The sequence below is a fragment of the Cyclopterus lumpus genome, chromosome 4, assembly GCF_009769545.1.
Source record: "Cyclopterus lumpus isolate fCycLum1 chromosome 4, fCycLum1.pri, whole genome shotgun sequence".
Taxonomy (NCBI): domain Eukaryota; kingdom Metazoa; phylum Chordata; class Actinopteri; order Perciformes; family Cyclopteridae; genus Cyclopterus; species Cyclopterus lumpus.
The window spans coordinates 22,612,918-22,627,352 of record NC_046969.1 but is presented as its reverse complement, the minus strand read 5'-3'; the positions used below and the strand labels follow the sequence as shown (position 1 = coordinate 22,627,352).

At 41.7% G+C, this 14,435-nt stretch overlaps 3 protein-coding genes across 3 annotated transcripts; 2 read left to right on the top strand and 1 right to left on the bottom strand.

Moving 5' to 3' along the window:
* The first annotated feature begins 344 nt into the window (after positions 1–344).
* Positions 345–5,159, top strand: zmp:0000000521 (spindlin-1). Its single transcript, XM_034530635.1, has 5 exons — positions 345–814; positions 1,532–1,573; positions 1,730–1,977; positions 2,097–2,330; positions 3,693–5,159. The coding sequence occupies exons 2-5, from the start codon at positions 1,554–1,556 to the stop codon at positions 3,896–3,898; spliced, it is 708 nt and encodes a 235-aa protein (XP_034386526.1). The 5' UTR covers positions 345–814; positions 1,532–1,553; the 3' UTR covers positions 3,899–5,159.
* Positions 5,160–5,383: 224 nt separating this feature from the next.
* Positions 5,384–7,995, bottom strand: micos13 (mitochondrial contact site and cristae organizing system subunit 13). The gene is made up of 4 exons (XM_034530637.1): positions 7,824–7,995; positions 7,219–7,375; positions 6,537–6,594; positions 5,384–6,263 (listed from the first exon to the last, which is right to left on the bottom strand). Exons 1-4 carry the CDS (start codon positions 7,850–7,852, stop codon positions 6,166–6,168), a joined length of 342 nt encoding a protein of 113 aa, XP_034386528.1. The 5' UTR covers positions 7,853–7,995; the 3' UTR covers positions 5,384–6,165.
* A 1,365-nt stretch (positions 7,996–9,360) lies between these two features.
* On the top strand, positions 9,361–14,051 carry hsd11b1la (hydroxysteroid (11-beta) dehydrogenase 1-like a). The gene is made up of 6 exons (XM_034530845.1): positions 9,361–9,582; positions 11,253–11,383; positions 11,582–11,785; positions 12,151–12,244; positions 13,452–13,617; positions 13,753–14,051. Exons 1-6 carry the CDS (start codon positions 9,498–9,500, stop codon positions 13,934–13,936), a joined length of 864 nt encoding a protein of 287 aa, XP_034386736.1. The 5' UTR covers positions 9,361–9,497; the 3' UTR covers positions 13,937–14,051.
* The last annotated feature ends 384 nt before the right edge of the window (positions 14,052–14,435 follow it).

The window sequence follows — 14,435 nt, the reverse complement described above, 5'->3', positions numbered from 1 at the left end:
CTGTACTTTACAGGTTTGAATCATGCAAATATAGTGTGTGCATCCTCGCGTTTAAGGTTGAAATAGGACCAAACATACTTCACATAATTAGATTCAAGATATGTAATTTCCTCTGCAGCAGTCGGTGTGTGTGTGTGTAGAGGACGAAATGTGTCCCAAGCTTTGGGATGTTGTGTCTGCTGAAACTGAAGATGCAAAATGTTGTCATGGGCAGGAAATGTGAGAAAAAAAACAACAAAAAAACATAATCATAAGATTTCATTTATTGCTAATGTTGCTTCAACACCTATCTTGCGCCGTCTGCCCCTTTAAGTCAAATTCAAGGAAACTCTGGCGTCACAGAAAAAAAAATCCCGGCCTCACTTCGCGTTGTGTCGCGCTCGGTTCGTGTTGTGGACGTTTCGCATGTCAATCACACGCACTAACGCCGTAATTACGCTATTTCCGAAAACACTCGAACGCAGCATGCGGTACTGTCCGCAACACCTGTGTAACTTCGGTCGTTAAAAAGTCCCACGATCACCCTTTTTTCTTTTTTCTTTTTTTTCTTCTTTTTTTTCTTCTTGTAAACTCAAACTCCCAGCGTTCACCGCGCGCGTGTTCGCGACCGTCCCCGCGCCGGCGGTGACCGAGGGCTCGCCGGGAACTAGAGTCTCGTCTCCGCATCTCACCATTTTCCACAGGTTTCGCGAGATTTTACACAGGCGTGTGTGCGCGCGCGCGTGTGTGCGTGTGTGTGTGTGTGTGTTGGTGTGTGTGGCAGCATTTCTCTGCCAGACGAACCGAACAATACTGACATGACATCTGCGTAAAGGTAACGAAGACGTCGTCCGGGGCTGTTAACGCCCAGTTGTTTGCGGGTGTTGGGTTACCTGTCGGCGGGGGGGGTGGAGCGGGGCACCCGTAGAGCGCGTGTAGCTCCAGCTAGCCGCCTCCACTTCTCTTACAGTAACATCTGCATTGAGGTGGAAGCTAGGACAGACGAGTGGTATTGATAACCCACAGTGAGAGAGGTGTAGGTGTGTTGGGTTTAGTCCAGCACAGGTGCCTTTACGGCATGCCTCTCCACGCGCAGTTTACCAGGGGCTCGCCTCATCCTATTTGACATGTATGTTGCTAATGTATAAGTTGTTCCCACTGTAATGCACCTAGGCTAACGTCACATACTGTACAATTCGTCAGATACAGTGTAATGGCTGACATATTGGAAGTTGTGTCAGCCATAATTTTTATTTATTCATCTGTGTCTTTAAAAAAAAACATTTTAACTGAGGCGGTGCAATGCACAATATGACACAAATGTGCGCGAGACTGTGCCTCACAAACAAAGTGACCTCCGTGGCTGTGTGGTTAAAGTAAATAACCAGGAAGTTGTTCCATTTGGGGCTAAATCTATTGGCTGTCGGAGGCTGTCAGTCTCGGGCTGAAGCAGAGGCCTTTCCTCATGCTGGAGTAGAACAGTGCATGTGTGGCAGCTGTGCGCCTCACTCACACAATAACTGAACCTTGCCCTGTCTTTCCTCTTAACCAGTACCCTTTGACTCTCTGGAGGCATGTCCAAGAAAAGGGGCAGGTATGTAGAAACAAAGCTACCGTGTATAATAGTGTAATAGTAACTATAATGTCACAAACATGTAAATAACCAATATCCTATATTGGATTTACATTTATATATATTACTATATTTACGTTATTTTGACGACATGCGTATTCTACATTGCATTACCAGAAAGCGGAGTAGCGGGGAGCTGAGCGACACGTTGACCCCGGATCCCAACAGCATTCTGGGAGTCCGCATTCAACACAACTGGCGCGAGAAGGGCAACCAGAGCAAGTGGAAAGGGACGGTGCTGGACCGGCTCAGCGTGAACCCTTCGCTGTTCATGGTGAAGTACGACGGCTTCGACTGCGTCTACGGCATCGAGCTGTTCAAGGACGAGAGGGTGTCGAGTCTGCAGGTCCTGTCGGAGAAAGTCGGTGAGTTACTAAAGGCGACGAATGAATAAATTAAGGTGATGCACTTTTATGATTTGTGAATTTTGCCTTGTTGCTCACTTCCATAGTGCGTATCCTTTTTGTTGTGTGTGTCTCCGTAGTAAACAACAAGATTAAGATACCTCCTGGGGCGGAGGAGCTGGTGGGCAAAGCCGTGGAGCATCTGTTTGAGAAGGAGGATGGAGAGAAGAACGAGTGGCGAGGAATGGTCCTCTCCAGAGCGCCAATCATGACCAACTGGTATTATATCACTTATGAAAAGGACCCCGTACTTTATATGTACCAGCTGTGGGACGACTACGCTGACGGAGACCTCAGGATTCTGCCTGAAGCAGGTACTGGTGCTTTGTGTGTTTGTGTGTGACGAAGATGGATTTATGGCTTGTAAAGTTTTATTGAATACTTTTGCCCCCGAAGCGTCAAAGAACCCGCCATGTGACATTTGTAAAATTGTTTATTTTTTACGCTTTCGGAGACACGTTAAATCTTTTTTGACATGGATACCATGTGAGTTCCCCAGCAGTCGTGGTCGGTCAATGAAGTCTCTATTTATCACAGGTCTCCGTCAAAGGGTTTAAATCCCAGAAGCAAACTGTACATATTTTTAAAGGTGAGCACAGATGCTCTTGACGTCACACTGTCAAGAGTTTTAAGTTTTCCTAAAAAGGCTCGGGGTTAAAAGCAGAGGCGTTTTCTTTATTAGATATTTATGGTCAAGATGTTGGAGAATGAAAGCCAAGACTCTAATCAGTGTTGTCACCAAACAGCTGTTTCTGGAGCTGTTCCAGAGGTAATGGTTATGTTCAAACATCCACAAACTGCTGCATCCAATTTGAGGATGTTCTATTGACTTTGGCACAGATCCTCAGTATCACTTAATCAAGTTGTGATTCAGATAGTGGGACTTCTTTGTGTAACGTCAGGATACGGAAGCATTACGCAAGATACTAAGGCCTGTAAAAACTCATATATTGTCATTTCAGCCTGTTGAAGCTTTGTATACATGTATGTATGTGTGTGCGTGTGTGTATGTATATATATATATATACATATACATACATATACATATATATATATATATATATATATGTGTGTATATGTATGTATATATATATATATATATATATATATATATATATATATGTGTATATATATATATATTTATTTAAATAAATGTATTTATGTATATATATACATTTAAATAGATGTGTGTGTGTGTATATATATATTTATATATATATATATATATATTTAAATACATATATATATATATATATATATATATATATATATTTATTTAAATAAATGTATTTGTGTATATATATATACACACACAGGATTCTTACATTTGTCTTGATAATTATGGAGAGTGTTTATGACTAGGTTTGTAAATGTTTTGACGTAATGGTGATATTAAGGAAATTTAATTGGAGGGAAAAAACAAGAGGGAGAGAGGAAACACATTTTGCAATAGAGTAATGATAAGATGGACCATTTAAAGAACGACACAGAACCTTTTGGTTTTTAATACTTTCCATCCATGTTTTGCTCCGAAACCGAACCGGACGACATTATTGTTTCCCCACTTTTTCAGATGCTTGTCGGTAGGCAGTGTCGGGCGAGTATCACACGCGAGAACATTTCAATCTAACTCTGTCTTCGATGTGACTTGCTTTTTAAATGTTTCACTCCTCCAGAAAACAAACACCTGTTGCCCGCAGACAGGAAGCCAGGAGAAGAGACGGAGAGCCTGGTGGGGAAACAGGTGGAGTATGTTACCGACAAGGGCGTGAAGAGAACAGGCCTGGTCATCTACCAGGTCCCGGCCAAGCCCTCTGTCTACTACATCAAATATGATGATGACTTTCATATCCATGTCTATGACCTGGTGAAAACCACCTAGACATAGTGGACACTCTCCAGCCTCCCTCCATCTGCTTCAAGTTCCAGCCGCCGTTTCCCATCCGTTTTTTTTTTTCCTCCCAAACAACAACAACAACAACAACAACAAAAAAAACACCATGTTCGGGGGTTGAATAGTTATTATGCTTTATTGTTCAGAAGAAAAAAGTGCAATCTGTTTTCCATATGCACAGCAGAACTGTAGCACCGCTATGCTTGGCTATATTTCAAGGAGATTGGATTGTTTTAAGCGTTGCTGTTCTACTTTATACCGTGATGTTCGGACAGTCCCAAGATTGCACTGCCCCAACAGCTGTGAAGTGCAGTTGTTACTGCATTTGTATTGCTGTCCTTGAGATACTCTGATTTGTCCTTTTTAAGTATTATCTTAATTAAAGTATGACTCAAAAAGCTGCTCAAAACATTTTTCTTTTGAGACTTTTCTTTGGATCATCCAACTAGCCAGTAAGCCTGATATACACATTATGTCTGGGATAGATACCTTCCACTGTTTATTGAATTAAACGGGGCTGATAGATGTGTGTATTGTATTTATCTAACCGTATCACATTTATGGAATGAATGAAAAGATTGCAAAAATCACCTAATATTTACAAAAGCTACTTAGATAAATGACGCTCATGTAGAAAATGTACTCCTGCACCGTATTTAGCATCGCATCGGATCCTTTGCGCCGGTGATGAAGACGCAGTTTGCTAAATTCTCATTTTTAATTTGATCCCACACACAAATCATAAAAGTGCCTTCCGGCTTGTCATTTTTGCAATTTTTGTACATACCGCATCTCTCGACTACCTGCGTGCGAAGGCTTCTGTTTGGTTTTCATTCAGAAGTTGGCGACGCTGACAGCTTGAGGAAAGTTTTGCGACCATGTAGTTTTATTTCAGTGCCGTGTGTTTTTTGCTCTTAATGCCGTATGAAAATGTACTTTAAATATTACACACATCTTCATTGGTTGTATAAGCTCACTGTTGATCTTGTGGGGAGCACTTTATTGTATAAAGTTTACATGTTTAGGTTATGGTACGCTATATATAGTTTCCCCAAAAAAAATGCTTTTTTTCCCTTAAGAGCAAACGCTTTCACGCATGAAGGAAAAAAAAAAAGAAAAGGAAAAAAGTGTCGCAATACATTTAGATGACAGTATTTAATATGTACAACTTGTGTAAAATGCCTTGTAATGTTGCCTGTTGTGATTACTCTCATTTATATGAATATCTCATTAAAACCACCAGCTTTTAGTGAAAGGGTCGTTTATTTACATAAAATATAAACTTCATATTCACCCAAACAAACCAGTTTGTTGAGAGCAACGAACTCGCTCTGGTTCTAGCCGTAATTTGTCTTTGCAAAACATGACGCGTGTATGATCGCAGCACTGGTTTCCTCCCAACTTCGTCACTGGTTGCTGAATTGGTTCTTCCGAGTCGCTCAGTGTGTTCCTCAGTAAACCAGTCAGTAGGTATCCTGTTACTGTATAATCTCAACAGTGAAAACTTTATTTTGACAGTGGAGCAGTGACAACGTGTGGCAGAATCGGTACGGTTTGTTAAACCCACATAAAAAAAAAAGAAAGAGGTTTACACTGTACCTCACCGCTCGCGGTGCTGTGTGGTGCTTCGGTGTTGTGTTAACAAATGACTGTACACAAGTCGTCTTCACGCATTAAAATCACTTCCTGTTCTCAAGTTGTAGCAGCGTCAACAGGCAATTTGTGTCATTGTTATTCTGCCATGAGTAATAAAAGAGTTTTGCATATTTGCTTGGACTTGTTCTTTGAACGCGCCGCCTAGATTAATGTTCAGTTTCCACTTTTGCCTCAATGAATCAAAACAGAAAAACTGGGGCTCGTTTTTAAGATGGATGTATTACTCAGTCACAAATGATGAAACTGCTTATAAATATACACAACAGGCACTCTCTTCATGGGTGGTTTGAGAACAAAAGGGGAGTTGAATACTGTATATTAGACATAAATGAGCAACATTAAATATGGTGGTATACACTAAATGAAAACGTTTTTCAAAATAAAATGTATCTTCCAAGCATTATGTACAATACACTGCCCATATCACTTATGTAACCCTTTCAAGAGACTGCTTCTTTTGGTCTAACTTTTCTTTCATGTTGGGGTGTTTCTTCTTTCTTGGGAGGGGACGACAACTTTTTGAAGAAGTAAATGTCATTTTCTTAAGTGCAAAACTCAAAAAAGATTGATAAATGTCAGGTGGTCCAGAGAGCTCCTGTTCACTTGGCGAGGTCTTTCAGGTACTGCAAACCCTGATTTGTGTATTTAGTTGCATTTGTTGGAGCCTCCGAAAGAGTTGAAATTGACTGCCTCACCCCTGAAAAGAAATAAAAAATAAAAGCAATGGTTTGGAGGCATGGAAAACACATTTAAGGCTTTAACCAATTACAAAAAATATTCATCTCACGAGTCGCATTAGTGATGCTAACATTGATTACTTCCCTGACGAAGTGCCAAAAGGCCACTGCATCGGACAAGTAAGGTGCATAACCACAATTTAAAATCTGTGCACAAAATACGAACTTGTGACATTATCAGATGAGTGAACTTTCAAAAAGGGAAAGAAACAAGCTTTTCATTCAGTTCTTACCAGAGTTCCACGCCTGAACCGGGGAGAATTCAACTTTAGGTATGTTTGGAAGCTGAGTCTGAGGAGAGGAGGAGGAAGCCCCTTTTAGTTTGAAACAGTGCAGTGCTTTATATCCATTAAATATAGCATTCTTTTTTTAAAACATTGAAGTGAAATGTGAATATATAATTTTAGCTGATCACTCTTCACTCGCAAAACTATAATAGTGTGCCATGCCTACCAGTGGCAATGATGATGGAGGGCAGACGGTTACCCCAGAATAACACGGGAATAGACCAATTAAACATAATGAATTATAATTGGGATATTTCGTAGAAAGAATATGCTACTTAAATTACACAAAGACATCCTCTGTTTATTGGCATTGTGGGAGACACAAACAACTGGGCTATTTTTTGTGTGAAAAGTGTGTTCTTTATAATGTACCAAAGAAAGAAAGGGTATCTTTGTGTTCAGATACTGGTATACGGCCTCTTCATACAGACAATTATTCTGTATTAATCATCAAAACCTTTGTCAGGGGTGAGTCTGACACTGTGTGCCTACTTTCGGAGAAATATATGTATACACAAATGTGTTGGTCTGTCGTATGTTCCTTCCTCATCATGCCTACTGGTCGGTATCCAGCGCCCCCATCCTGGATCATAACTGCCCTTCATCAGTGCACTTTTATCTGCATTACCTCCAGGCCGAAGTACTTCATCCACTCCTCAATGGCGGGGGGTATGGCAGCCTTGGCCTTCTGCAGGGCTTCGGAGCCCTGCTCGCTGCTTCCCAACAGACCAGAGTCCCAGGCGACGTACAGAGCTCCTCCTCCAATGGTCACCTTGGTGGCCAGTCTGGGGTGGGTGGGGAAGGAAGAGAGAGAGAGAGAGAGAAAGAAATGAGGCGTTCAGGCTCCAATACCAGATAACCACCGTCCTCCTTTGTGTCCAGTTATGCACGTGTCAAAACGTAATCGATGCCAATTATCAGTTATTATCAGCTAGCTAAGCTAGTGACGTTAGCCATTTGTAAAACATTGGACTAGCATTGCAGTAAGAGCACGAAGACACTTGGTTTAAATTGGGCGGAATCCAATGTATACGACATTATGAAGTACGATAGTTATTGAGCCTACTGGTAATGCGACAGGTAAACACGGTGTGAGAAGATGACAGCCGGAAAGCTCTCGGGCAAACCGACAGTAACGAGAGACTTGTCGTTAGCCGACATGCTAACAGTGCAGCTAGCTACAGCAACAATTATTTCATGGGGGGAATTTACGGATGGCATTAAAATACTAACTTCACAACGGGCAACATCCTCGCCGCCATGTTCCACAGCGGGGTAGTTTTCCGTTGACGTAACGTCGCTTGTTATTCCAGGTACGCCGAGGAACGCGCTCGAGTGAAGGCTGGACGGCTCAGGCTTTACTGAAGGGCAACTGTGCGCGCACAGGTTGTGTTAATAAAGTTGTCCTTTTCAAACGCCAACGCGAACGTTATTTAAGAGCCGCAGATTCGCCCTTTTCATTTTTCCCCCTTCTATTCTTTGGATTAAAATCACTATTTTGACAATCTACGTACGACAAAAAAAAAAAAATGTTTTTTTTAAATAAACAATTGTAACTCGCTATTCCCACATCCACAAGGAAGGTGGTCATTGTGTTGAGACACGATGTGTAAGGAAGATGTTGGTTCTGGGAGGAAGGCTCAAATCATTTCTATGAGGATCCTTCTAAGGCGTATAGGTTAAGATTATAGAGTTAATGAAGTAATTACATATTATATAGAGGGAGGACTCCTACCACATTATCAAAGTATGTTTATAGGAGGGGATAGGCTGTTAATAAAGAGTCATAAGTATAATTTCACGTTGTTGAAAAGGCGTAGGCCTATGCTATTATAAGGAAGGAGGGACTTCTGATTCACACTATTACTTCGGTTTTAGTTTCCACTGTTGAATAACTTCTTAAACAATTTCGATGTCTTCTGTTGTTTTGTAATCTTGTCTTTGTTCTAATTTACTATTGACCTATATTGCGATTCTATTTTGCACCGGTGTCATATATTAAGTACTACTTTTTTTCTTCTTTCTGTTGTAATCTCTGCTCAAACTCTGGCACAAGAATTTCCTTCCGGATTAATAAAGTTGATATCTTATCTTCTCTTATCTTAAAGTTAATTGGTATTGCGCGGAGGAGGAACTACAAAGGCTTTATAGATAACACGTCTCAAGTAAGAATTGGAAACTATTTGTAGTGGAAAGTGGGACCCCACAAGGTCCACTGATCTTTTTACATACATTTACTTAAAGGAGGGATTCAGGAAGCCATTAGGTCGAACATTTAGCATACAAGAATAAAGGTTCTCCGTGACATGAGTAATTCTTTTGAAATGCTTACATTATTACTATAGTGGGAGAGAAGAATTTATTGCATCTGTCCATCCGGGGAGAGGGATCCTCCTCTGTTGCTCTGCTGAAGGTTTCTTCCCTTTTTCCCTGTCAAATGTTATTTTTGGGGAGTTCTTCCTGATCCGATGTGAGGTCCTGGGACAGGGATGTCGTATGTGTACAGATTGTAAAGCCCTCTGAGGCAAATTTGTAATTTGTGATATTGTGCTATACAAAATAAACTGAATTGAAATTGAATTGAATTGAAGAAAAAGAAGAGTTTACCTTCAACAGAATCAGACTTGTTTATTAAAATGTGTATTAAAATGACACCTGACAACAGGACCGCATTCCAATTGGTTTACACAGCCCGGGCCACACCCACCGTAAAGTATGGCCATGCAGATTCAAGTTCAATACAGCTTAGATCTAAACGACACCCCCCCTTTACCCCCTTTACGCATCAACATGGCCAGTCCGTGTCATCACAGTCCCCGCGCGAGGCAGCTGTGGGATTGGTGCAAATTGTCACTGACGGTGCTCAAAAAGAATAAATAATAATAACTTGACCAACAAGTTCACAAAATGGGAACTTTTACTAAAATCCTACTTACTGCTTCGTGTGTCGCTTTCCTGGCTGTCAAGTGGACTGCGCCCCGTTTCGATCCAGGTAAGAGAGGCACACCGTGCACTCATTTAAAGTTCAACTTGACTTCGTCACGCAGACCGGTTAACATGACAGTGTGTGAGGTTAGCTGTACACAAAAACAAAGAAATGCTTTGGATGCTTGTTCCACTGCAGCTGTTAGACATTAAAGTCCATACACTGAAATGTTTTTTTAAATAGAAGTATTGAAATTACTTCCCGTTTATCAACTGGTGACCTATAGAAGGTCGGACATGCTTTTATGTATTCCCCACCACGGTGTGGTTTGTTTTGTTTTTATTTTATTCTCAAGATTTGCAATATAAGTAATAAGAGAGAATCAGGCGCGCGCGTCACAGAGTTCCGTGTTGGATCAGAGCGCGTGACCGGCAATGTGAACCTGGAAAAAAATCCCAAACAAAGGAATTTGGACAGTGACCTCTGTGCTTTTGCTCCCTGCATTCACCTTATAGTTTTTTTATTTATTTATTTAATTATCCTTTCCATCTGTGAAAGCGTTTGTATATATGCTTTTATTTATACTTTATTTAGCGGATTTTATTCCCCTTTTCTGTCTTTGCCTCCCCTGTTCCCATGTCCTTTCCCATTATTATAATTTGCACATGCCTTGTTTGGGTTTTGTTTCATTTTTTAAAAAACGCATTCAAATATGAGGGAACTGTGTAGTATTGGAAGTGGTCGACACGCTGTCATAGAAAGGGTTTATTCAGATCATCAAACCTCTTTGGGGAATGTGTTTTGTGTTTGTTTGTGAGATTTAAAATAAGAGTAAATATTATAGTTATGACAGCATAATTAGCTGGATGATATACTGGGCAGTGGCAGAGTATTCACTATCTGTAATCGCTTATCAGGGTAAACAGTGTTGATCCCAGGTGATGTAAGATGAAGACAGAGTGCATCCTGGATAAGTCGTCAGGTTATGACATGACAAATAGTGGAAATCAACCATTCACACCTACACGGGCGATTTAGAGTCAGCAATGAAGCAAACCTGCATCCTTTCCAGAACCTCAAATGCAACATTAATGTGTCTTTTTTAAAAAAAATGTTATGCAAAATCGTCCACAGTCTAGTAAAAGAAGCACAACTCACGCCAGTAATCGGTGGTAATCTGACACGCTTTCCGCTTGTGACAGAGCATTTATCCTCGCTGTGAGGAAGCAGAGTACAGTCCAGTGTCATAAAATCATATCAACCAAATCATAAAATGAAATCGCTCGAGTCAATCGGGTCAGTGTGCCCTTTTTCAAAGGCTGATAAAGCAGCTCGATGAAGATACTTTCAATTATGATTAGTCTATATTTATGGCCATTTGCTGCATGGTTACATAACGGCGCAGGTCAGGGCTTCAGTGCTTTATCCTGGAAGTTCAAGAAACTCATACAACTGCACGTGTTGTGCAACCACGTGCTGCACGACGACGATAAAGGACCCCTGAATCTTTATGTTCTCGTGCTGAAGATAGAACGGGGAGGGGGTGGGTTTACAGATCTGATGTCGGATAACAAAGCACTTTCAAAACTCTATAGAAGTATTTGAAATCAACCCCGTAGTTTTATATCAAATACCTGTAACGGTGGCACTCACATTTACATATTTATTCATTTCAATCCACGCATATTGTGCTCACGTCTTTTGTTTTCGTGTGTGCGTTTCATTTTTTCTGTCAGAGTCTCTCAGAGGTGCGAGGGTTTTGGTGACCGGGGCCAGCACGGGCATCGGTGAACAAATGGCCTATCACTATGCCAGCTTCGGGGCCCAGGTCGTGATCACAGCGAGGAGGGAGAAAGTGTTACAGAAGGTCAGTGTGAAGCTATACGACCAATACACACCAATAAGAGCTCCTATTGTTGTGTGTGCATCTTCTAGTGAGACACAGTCTGGACCGACAGCATCATGCTTTTTATAGGTTAATAACGCACAATCTTCTTCTGTTTTCGTTATACTCTTCTCTGCAACTGCACTGGATCCCTTCTGTCTCCTCGCTGCTTGTATATAGGTGGCGGAGAAATGCCTGAGTTTGGGAGCCCAGAAAGCTCTCTACATAGCAGCAGACATGGCCAGCGAGTCGGAGCCCGACAGAGTTGTAGATTTCGCCGTAGAAAAGCTGGGAGGGTTGGATTACGTGCTTCTCAACCACATCGGGCCGAGCCCCTTCAGCATGTGGGAGGGAGACGTGGAGCACACCAGGTGGCTGATGAAGGTACAGCGCGGCCTTTTCTGACAGGAGGGGGGTTGTCTGTCAGCGACGTAAAAAAGCGTGCCAAATGCACTGATCCTTGTGTGTGTGTGTGTGTGTGTGTGTGTGTGTGTGTGTGTGTGTGTGTGTGTGTGTGTGTGTGTGTGTGTGTGTGTGTGTGTGTGTGTGTGTGTGTGTGTGTGTGTGTGTGTGTGTGTGTGTGTGTGTGTGTGTGTGTGTGTGTGTGTGTGTGTGTGTGTGTGTGTGTGTGTGTGTGTGTGTGTGTGTGTGTGTGTGTGTGTGTGTGTGTGTGTGTGTGTGTGTGTGTGTGTGTGTGTGTGTGTGTGTGTGTGTGTGTGTGTGTGTGTGTGTGTGTGTGCTTTCCAAAGGTCAACTTCTTCAGCTACACTCAGATGGCTTGGAGAGCTTTGGCTTCCCTCGAGCAAAGCAACGGAGCGCTGGTGATCGTTTCATCGCTGTTGGGTACGTCTGCCGCCTCATGTTGACCAAAGCAAACTGGGAAACGTGTACGTATGCAGTATGATACAGTTTTCACACCGGTGATGACAAACAATGTAGAGAGTTTTGGCCTCGTTCATTTTTATACTATTGTTATAAGATAACATCCAGAAGCGGTCGTTGTTCAAATTTTCATTTCTTTCTTCGGACTTTAAAGCATAAATAAAGTATCTTTAACGCACTTTATATTATTGCCTGAACAATGCTGAAGAAGATCATGTGATGTGATCAAAAAGATCCCTCACTACCCATATGGACCTTGTAGTGAGATTGTTTTTTGGAAAATGAATGACAAATGTTAAAATCCCAATCTTTTGGAAAAACTATTCAGTATTCTCCTGATGCGTTAATAAAATGAGATAACCCTTGCTATAACCCCCCCCCCCCCCCCCCCCCCCCTTTCCCCTCTCCCCCTCCACCCCCACACGCACACTCCATCCAGCCGTCAGAGCTACGTTACTATGGCGCCCATACTGTCGCTAACTGCACTCCCTGTATAAACATTATACATTTTTTAAGAGAGAAGAAGCCAGAGGGGTTTATACTTTGCGTTTTAAGCATGTCAGACTGATTCAGCATAGAAAACTGTGTATAAAGATAAAGCTAAAGCCTACAGATTACGGCGCTAATGTGCACCGCCACATCTTCTGGCATTTGCAACAGGAACCAATTAAATTAAGGAACACGACTGTTCCTGTAAAGCCAGTTACACTCATTAAAAAGCAAAAAAAACAGCATGTGTAGACATTCAGTAGCATAGAAGCGCTCCCTAGTTAACAATGTGCTATTATTGCACACTGCTAATGTTAGCTCCACAGGTGTATTACGGAGGAACGTAACGTTTTATATGTCTCCTTCCAAATCAACAAAAAAAAAAGAATACAAATCGGAAACGATTGCGTTAAAGTCTGCGTAGTTGCTGGCTGACGTTACTCTATGATTGGCCGATCTGCGTTCGAGGGGGCGGGACTTGCACCACTCAACCATTGTAAGGATTTGTGCTTTCCTTAGATGAGTTTCTCAGTATACCACAGCACATGCAAAAGAAATACAGATGAACCCAACAAAAAAAATGGTATTCATGCACATATACACAAGATTAAACCTGCACATGTCATAAATTAAGCTATTGTTTCACATCCGACTCTTAACAGCCATTGGTGCTCCACAGGTAAAATGCCCAGTCCCTTCGTGGTGCCTTATTCCTCGACAAAGTTTGCCTTGAACGGTTTCTTCGGGGCCCTTCACCACGAGCTGGTCATGAAGAAAAGCAACGTGTCCATCTCCATATGTACACTGGGGCTCATTGATACTGACGCAGCTATGGACAAAGTCAGGTCGGTCAAGTCCCGATGCAAAGTGCCTCACTGATATTTGTATATCGATACATATTTGGCTGCGCGTTACCAAATGCTTCTCACAGGAGTTGATGGCAGTGTTTTTTTTTCTTCTTCTTCTTCTGTATCCTGCAGGGCCCACACCAACGTACCGGCCTACCCCTCCGCAGACGCAGCCTTGAACATCATCATTACGGGAGCCACGAGACAGCCGGAGCTCTTCTACCCCTGGTTCACCCACATTGTGACTCTGAGCAAAGACTGGTTCCCTTCCATCACCAACTACATCATCCAGAACTCCTACCGCTACACCCCGTGACAAAAAACACCTTAATTCTGTATTTGATATTGTAGACAAGTGGCAAGAAAAACACCCAAAAATACTGTATAAGTTGCATCTGTGGCATTGTGCCAAAACCTATACCAGAGTTAGCATAAGATAATGCCTCGGTTATATATATATTCACTTGAAATGGAGAAAAAAAACATGTTTTAATGCAAGTAATCCATTTTTGTCTTTTAAAATGTATGGAATTTTGTATTGCATATCATTAAAGGACTTTTTCTCAAAATGTGTTTATTTTCTCATACTCAATCTCAATCTCCACTTTAATAACACTTGCGCACACCGAATTTTCCAGTTTTATTCCTGTCTATATGTTCTGAAGATGTTTACAGTGAGGGTTGTTCATATGTCATTCATCGCCTGATTTATACAACGTTATATTCCCGAAAACATGGAGAGAATAGCGAGTGAAAAGACAATCTCTGTATCACTAGAATACAGTTGATTCTAATATGTCAACAACATTAATCAA